The sequence below is a fragment of the Physeter macrocephalus genome, chromosome 14 (genome assembly GCF_002837175.3).
Source record: "Physeter macrocephalus isolate SW-GA chromosome 14, ASM283717v5, whole genome shotgun sequence".
NCBI lineage: Eukaryota > Metazoa > Chordata > Mammalia > Artiodactyla > Physeteridae > Physeter > Physeter macrocephalus.
This window is the reverse complement of record NC_041227.1, coordinates 87335916-87343665: the sequence shown is the minus strand read 5'-3', so window position 1 is coordinate 87343665 and position 7750 is coordinate 87335916. Positions and strand designations below refer to the sequence as shown.

At 51.0% G+C, this 7750-nt stretch overlaps 1 protein-coding gene across 1 annotated transcript in view; it reads right to left on the bottom strand.

Moving 5' to 3' along the window:
* Nucleotides 1-1135: 1135 nt before the first annotated feature.
* LOC102977477 (myosin-3) overlaps nt 1136-7750 on the bottom strand; it is a 22228-nt gene continuing 15613 nt past the window's right edge. Inside the window, exons 29-41 of the mRNA XM_028498252.2 lie at nt 6647-6765; nt 6279-6475; nt 5726-5909; nt 4989-5154; nt 4577-4701; nt 3761-4069; nt 3440-3643; nt 2762-2887; nt 2501-2671; nt 2304-2408; nt 2046-2141; nt 1808-1945; nt 1136-1284 (exon numbers count right to left, since the gene is read on the bottom strand). Coding sequence (XP_028354053.1) covers nt 1258-1284; nt 1808-1945; nt 2046-2141; nt 2304-2408; nt 2501-2671; nt 2762-2887; nt 3440-3643; nt 3761-4069; nt 4577-4701; nt 4989-5154; nt 5726-5909; nt 6279-6475; nt 6647-6765 — 1967 coding nt within the window. The 3' untranslated portion in view covers nt 1136-1257. The remainder of the gene's footprint in view (nt 1285-1807; nt 1946-2045; nt 2142-2303; nt 2409-2500; nt 2672-2761; nt 2888-3439; nt 3644-3760; nt 4070-4576; nt 4702-4988; nt 5155-5725; nt 5910-6278; nt 6476-6646; nt 6766-7750) is intronic.

Sequence of the window (7750 nt, the reverse complement as noted above, 5' to 3'; positions counted from 1 at the left end):
TCCCTTTTCTCCACACCCTCTCCAGCATTTGTTGTTTGTAGATTTTCTGATGATGCCCATTCTGACCGGTGTGAGGGGACGCCTCATTGTGGTTTTGATTTGCATTTCTCTAACGACTAGTGATGTTGAGCATCCTTTCATGTGTTTGTTGGCCGTCTGTATGTCTTCTGTGGAGAAATGTCTCTTTAGGTCTTCTGCCCATTTTTGGATTGGGTTGTTTTTTTAAATAGTGCGCTGCATGAGCTGCTTGTATATTTTGGAGATTGGGTTGTGTTATTAAATAGTGTGCTGCATGAGCTGCTTGTATATTTTGGAGATTAATCCTTTGTCAGTTGCTTCATTTGCAAATATTTTCTCCCATTCTGAGGGTTGTCTTTTCGTCTTGCTTATGGTTTTCTTTGCTGTGCAAAAGCTTTTAAGAAGTTTCATTAGGTCCCATTTATTTTTGTTTTTAATTTCCATTTCTCTAGGAGGTGGGTCAAAAAGGATCTTGCTGTGATTTAGGTCATAGAGTGTTCTGCCTGTGTTGTCCTCTGAGAGTTGTAGTGTGTCTGGCCTTACATGTAGGTCTTTCATCCATTTTGAGTTTATTATTTGTGTGTATGGTGTTTGTTAGGGAGTGTTCTAATTTCATTCTTTTACATGGAGCTGTCCAGTTTCCTCAGCACCTCAGTGGTAGATTTTCCCCGAGTTCTTGGAGGGACCAGACGCTGGTTTACTCATTTGTGTATTCCTAGCAGTTTTAGCACAGCGCTTGTGTGGAACGCTGCCTGACAAACTTCTGCTAGATTCCAGGGTAGTTCCCTGAGAAGATGTAGGGGGACTCTGGCCTCTGCCTTAAAACCCTATTCAACTTGAGACGGGGCTTTCCCGAACCAAACCTTCGTGTTTCCCTCGTGTCATAGTGGGAGATGACTCTTCTTTGGACTATCGCCCCCTCCTCCCACCAAAGCAGTGGTTAACCTAGGAGCACTTTTTATTTCTGCCCTAATATCTCAAATTTAAACCAAAAGCAAACTCTCCCTGTCCCCACATACATGCACCTGAAACTAGGCCAAATGACTTTATCAAGCCCTCTGCATACCGAGATTTCCACACCGGGAAGAGAAAACAAATACAGTGACACAGCCCCAAATTGAAAACAAAGCAAAATTTATTGCATGTGAAAAGCAGTCACGTGGAAATTAAGTATAAGGGTCAGGAACCATGAAAATACATATTTCGCATATTTTCTGTCCTGTTGCAGCCGAGGATCACTCACTCTTCACTCTCTTGGACCACCATCTGGGGAGAAAGTGGGCATTTTGAGTTCTGTCAGATGGCAGAGCCGCATTTCCGGGCACTCCCCCTCCCAGCGAGCATCTGGGGTTGTTTGCTTGTCTGTCTCAGCGGGACAGGGGCTATTCCTTGGATCGCAGGCGGATACACGAGTGCAGACGTGGCGGCCGTCACCCCACAGCCTGAGAGCCTGGTCCTCAGAACGGCCCGCGGATCTAGGAACCTAAACCTACAGTGAGCGCAGAGACGGCGGCCGGCCGGCAGAGGGCGCCCGCACCCACGCAGGAACCGCTCGCCGCTTTTCAGGACGGTGTTCTACCGGGACTCTCAGACCTGACCTGGGTTTAGCCGGGCTCTACGCAGCTACGTGGCTTTAAGCAAATCCTTTCCCTTCCTGAGCCCGAGACTGACCAGTTCTAAAGTCGAAGGTTCTCCAAGGTCCCGTCCATCACGGCGGGTTCCTCCCCGGGAGCCACACCTCCCGCCGCATCGCCCTCCCCCCCGCCCCCGGTGCCGCGGGACCAGGTACCCGGCTGGAGGTGAAGTCTCTGGTCTTCGCGCGCAGCTTATTGACTTGAGATTCGGCAATATCGGCCCGTTCTTCAGCCTCCTCCAGCTCGTGCTGAGCTTTTCGGAACTTGGTGAGATGAGCGTTGGCTTGTTCATCCTAAAAGCAAAGGGCCGGGGCGGGTTCGATCAGCCAGCGCCTCGCTGGGGCTCACAGGGAGAAAGAGGCCAGGCGCCGCGCTGGGGACCCGCTGACTTACAGCCTCCTCGGCCTGCCTCTTGTAGGACTTGACCTTCACTTGAAGTTTGTCCACCAGATCCTGTAATCTCAGCACGTTCTTCCTGTCCTCTTCGCACTGAGAGAGAGAACATGGGACAGTACTTAGCCAGGGGCCGGCAGGGATGCAAGAGGTCCCAGTTCTCTGGGGCTAAAGGATTTCTCCCTGTTTTCTGGAGAGAGGACCCGGGGGCGTGTTTGCACCTCACAGAGGAAATGCCCGTGGGTTCTTTCCACTTGCCTGGTAAGTTAACTCCTTGACCCGCCGCTCATACTTCCTCAGGCCCTTGACAGACTCAGTGTTCTTCCTCTGCTCCCCTTCAAGCTCAGACTCCAGCTCTCGGATCTGGGGGAACGTGTGTGAATTAGTCCGGGGCTGGGGCACCAATGGGAGAGGCCGGACAGCTCTGCGCAGGCTGGGGTCTGTCCTGCACGCACCCGCGCCTCCAGCTTCTGGATCTGCTTCCTCCCGCCCTTCAGGGCCAGCTGCTCAGCCTCGTCCAGGCGCTGCTGCAGGTCCTTCACCGTCTGCTCCAGGTTCTTCTTCATCCGCTCCAGGTGGGCGCTGGTGTCCTGCGCCTTCTTCAGCTCCTCGGCCATCATGGCCGCCTAATTAGCAGTAAAACAAAACCAGTTGAGAGAGCTGAGGTAGCGCATCAAGACTGTAGTTTGACCACCCCCGGGTGGCCCTCTGCTCACGTCAGTGATGGCCTTCTTGGCCTTCTCTTCTGCGTTGCGAGCTTCCTGGAGAATGTCCTCCATCTCTCCTTGCATTTGGGAGATGTCTGTCTCCAGCTTCTTCTTTGTATTGATCAGGCTGGTGTTCTGTTTAAAAGTAAGTTATATGTTCTTTTAATCATGTTACCAAAGTACTTAGTGGTACTTTTCAAAAAAAATTTTTCTTGAAAATAATTTCAGATAAAAATTTGCAAGTCAAATGCCCTTTAATATTATTTTGTTATGCAATACAATTAATTAAAATAGAAATGTTATAGAATATCTAACATTTTCAAGTACATAGTTCATAATTAGACCAAATAGCTTTATAATTTTATAACCACCATTTACCAATGAGACCACACACAGGGATAAAATTATAACAGATGTTTGAATATTTCACTTTTCCACAATAAATATGTCAATATTGATAACCAGGGTCAGTAAAGATATTAACACAAAAGAATATGGGAAGCCTTAGAATATTTTAGGAAGTAATCGACAATAATATGTACAAAATGAAACAGTGAAAGATTTCTCAGTAATGCATTGAAAATTTGGTAGAAGTATAAAACCTGACTGTCATATAAAAAAAATCAAGCTTATGTTTTCTGGGATGTAAGCATTTACTGAAGGTGAATTCTTTGTGCTGAATCTCACCTGGGTGTGCAGGAGCTGGACGCGCTCGCTGGCGTCCAGGAGCTCCTGCTCTGCCATCTTCCTGCTCCGCTCCGTCTGCTCCAGGGTGGCCCGCAGCTCCTCCACCTCGGCCTGCAGCAGGTTGGCTCTGCGCTCCACGATCGCCAGCTGCTCCTTCAGGTCCTCCTGGCCCCGGAGGGCATCATCCAGGTGGAGCTGGGTATCCTGGCCAGACAGTAACAGAAACGTCCGGCTGAAGTTGAGGCCCGAGGACCATGAGCCCAGCCGACAGCTGTGCGTGTCTGAGGATGGGAGAGGTTTCCCACCAGGGAGCTCGCAAACCTTCAGCTGCCCCTGGACGCTCCGGAGGTGTTTGAGGGTCTCTGCGGCCTGGCGGTTGGCGTGGCTCAGCTGGATCTCGATTTCGTTCAGGTCCCCCTCCATCTTCTTCTTGACCCTGATGGCCTCGTTCCGGCTCCGCACCTCGGCGTCCAGAGCGCTCTGCATCGTCTCTACTGCTCTCTGGTAGTTCCTCTTCAGCTGCTCGATCTCTTCGTCTTTCTCGGCCACCTTTCTGTCGATTTCTGATTTCACTTGTGAGAGTTCCAGCTGGATTCGGAGGATCTTGGCCTCTTCATGCTCAAGAGCGGCCTTTGAAGAAGAAGAACAAGACAAATAGTACCAGTGATGGGATAGAGCCTGCTACGCTACTCTTTGGGGCAAAAAAACTCCAATAGAATGTTTGTAATTCTAACTCTACAATATTCAAAACTATCTTTTTAAAAAAAATCCCTAACTTACCTTCAGTGCAGAAATAAAATGTTTCATTGCACTTTGTTTGTATTATGCTATGAAACAATAACATTTAAATCGTCACATTTCTTGGGCGCTTAAGGCACTTTACAGATATTTTAAATTCATCTAAGATTTTTGTAAAATCCCATTTTTAGACCTATTTTAACGTAATGATTTTCTCCAGTAAGTTCAAGATAATTCACAGGTATTCACAGGTATTAGCCCATGCAATTTGATAGGAAAGGAGCCGGCGTTAGGCCTGTGACTTCACAGACCCAGATCGGGGCTGGCTGGCCTCCCAAGCTGAAGCCCCACCACCACAGCATCTGTTCCAGGCCAATGCCTCGCCGGCGTTCTGCTCACCTCTGCTTCCTCAAGAGCCAGCTGGATATCAGCCTTTTCCAGCTCGATCTGCTTTCTTGATTTCTCCAGTTCATGGATGGTTTTACCGTTTTCGGCAATCTGTTCTGTGAGATCTGCTATCTCCTCTGCAAAGAAAGAGGTTTGGTCGCCTTGCAGCGTTCTCTGTGCAGTTTTCCAGGCAGAGTAAGCACCAACCGAATGCTTTTAACCAGTTTATCGTGGTTCTGAGGATGCTGTTTCCTAGAGATAAGATACTGCCTATAGAGAGACTCAGAAACAACCCCTCGGATCTGAACGCTTCCTGTGTGTGCAGTAACGGACTCTCGTGTGGGGGTTTGGGTCCTGCAGTCACGGCCCTCCAGCCCCACGCTCTGGCAGTAGCATGAAGCAGGATTTCAGACAAATTGCTTACGCTCTAAATTCTTATTTTCCCGTTTCACAGTTTCAAGTTGATCTAAGGCTTCTTCGTAGGCATTTTTCAGTTTGAAGAGCTCGGTACTCAGGGAGCGAGATTCCTTCAGAGACGCCTCCAGCTCCGCCTGGCTCTCCGCGCACTTGGTTTTCCACTCGGCGAGCACCTGCAGCAGCGGGGAGGAAGGCGGCACCTCTGCTGACAAGCGCCCCTCCTCTGGTGTCCACCCACGCGCGCCCGTGAGGACGAGCGCTCCGGGAGCGGGGGCCGTCTCCGCCGCGTCGCTCGCCTAGCCCCGCCCTGACCGTTGGCCAACCAAGACCAGTCACTGGTCAGTGACAACTGCCCGCTACGGCAAGCAAGTGGGTCCTCTGAGAAGGAATTAGCTGGGCCGAAGTGCCCTTTTCCCAACATGCCCTTTTCCCTGCACTTCCAAATAGTTCACTAAAACTCTGTTTCAGATCAACCTTAACCTGTCATACTGACGGGGAAGCTGCCACAAAGCCTCGCAGTGGGACCCGAGTTGGATTCCCACATCAGCCCCCCAGACAGACCAGCCGTGGGGGGGTACAGAAACGCTCGGGACTGGACAACGCTGGAGGCGGTGGCTTGTTTCCACTGGCAGAGTTTGAAAGGGGCCTCCACCCGCACCCCACCGCCGTGCTGCTGCAGGGGCTGGCCGGGGTCGCACCGCTGCCGGGGCAGAGTCGGGCGCCGCCAGGGGGCTCGCCCCTCACCTTGTCAAAGCTCCTCTGCTTCTTGTCCAGAGCGGCAGCCAGGGAGTTGGCTCTGCCCACGTCGACCCCCAGGTCCTCCAGCTCTGCTTGCAGCCTCTGCCTGGTCCTCTCCAGGGACGCACACTTAGCGCTCACCGCCTCAGCCTGCTCCTCGGAATCCTGAAGGCGCTGAGCAAGCTTTTTCCTTGAAGAATATGAAAGAGAAGCAGATGCTTTAAGTTTCAGTCCTCCTGAACATCGCTGTCCATCACGTTGGAATCACCAATTTATGTGATTCAAACGCCGATTTCCTTTCATAAGCCCAGGAGAACTTCCTGTCTGCTAAAAATCAGTGATCAATAGCCTGCCTTTTCTCTAACCAGGTCAAAGTCGTTTGTCTCAATGAAATGTGCTAACACCAGGTCCCTCTACTGGCACAGAAGTGCCTTAAAAGACATAGAAGATGGGGAAACATCGTAACAAATCCACTCCCCAGTAGTTCTAAAGTCGGTGCCTTCTGCCACTTGATCATCTAGGAGTTCTGTTTCTTCTGAAGACAAATAGGGTTGTGTACTTGGCCTCCTCCAGCTCCTCCGTGCGCTGGATGGCGTCCGTCTCGTACTTGGTCCTCCACTGGGCCACCTCGCTGTTGGCCTTGGACAGCGCCCTCTGCAGCTCGGCCTTGGCTTCCTGCTCCTCCTCGTACTGTTCCCGCAGCAGGTCACAGTCGTGGCGGGAGGACTGCAGGGCGTGGGCCAGGGCGCTCTTGGCCTGCAAAAGTCAGGACAGAGGAGGGGCCCCAGTGGATGGCTGTTTCAGTGCCGTGGGCGTGACGCAGTCCCAGTGTGTTCCCGCTCTCATCGCCTATGAGTAAGGTTGCCTTTGGTTTCTGCGGGCGGTACTGGAAGACCAGGTCAGGGAGCGCTCCCTCTGGAGACGTACCTTGCTCTCTTCCTCTAACTGCCTCTTGAGCTCTTCTACCTGCTGGGTAAATGCTTGCTTGCTTCTGGAAAGCTGTGATACTATGCTCTCCTTTTCTTCCAGTTGACGACTCAGCTCACCTGTGTCCAGAAGGAAAATGTTTTCATTTCATTCACTCACTCACCAGGTTCCTACTGTATGTAAGGCACTGTGCTGAGACCTGACCTGGGGAGAGAGTAAACTCTAAGGTGTGGTCCTTTCTTGGGGGCGAAGGGATGTGTCCATGAAGAGGGAACTGAAAGCACGCCTTGGTAGGATACTGTTGTAAACTTCCAGAAGCGTGGAGTAACTTTTGTCAATAAAACTTAAGAATAATTGTAAACCAAAACCTCACCACCTAAACACTCCCTTCAGACCTTTCAGTGGCTGGTGCTTCCAGCTGTTTGCTGATTTGTCACTGGGCGAAATACTGCGTCTCTTAGCTGCGTTCCTTAGGACTTCTAGCTTCAGTAGTTTGAAGCTGGATTTTTGGGTGGCTACGGTGGTTCTGGTTTATATGCTTATGTAGAGGCAAGAGAAAAAGAAGGTGGGGGGAGAGGCCTTCGGACTCCAGGGGTGAACTCCCAAGATCATGGTAGAAGTGGCCCCTGAACTTCTTTTTGTCACTGTCTTGGTCGAGCCGCTACAAAGGACTGGCTCGCCTGTGATGATGGCTGGGGGACCAGCGCCGGGGGAGCCACGTTTTCTAGGTGAAAGGCCCGGATAACGTTCCCCTGAATTTTTATCACACACCAAGAGCCTGTACAAATTGGCTGTGTTTCTTTCTTTACTGTTTAAAACGCTCCGTTGCAGACAACGAATCTGCACTAACGTGCAGCGAGAAGTAGAAAAGCCATGGGACTTGGTTCCTAGGCCCATTTCTGCCCTCTAGGTTCTTTCTGAGGCAGGGTTACATTAAGTTTGAAAGCGCTCGAAGCAGGTGGTGTTTTTTTTTTTTGTTTTGTTTTTTTTTTTTGCGGGACGGGGGCCTCCCACTGCTGTGGGCTCTCCCGTTGTGGAGCACAGGCTCCGGACGCACAGGCTCAGTGGCCATGGCTCACGGGCCTAGCCGCTCCACGGCATGTG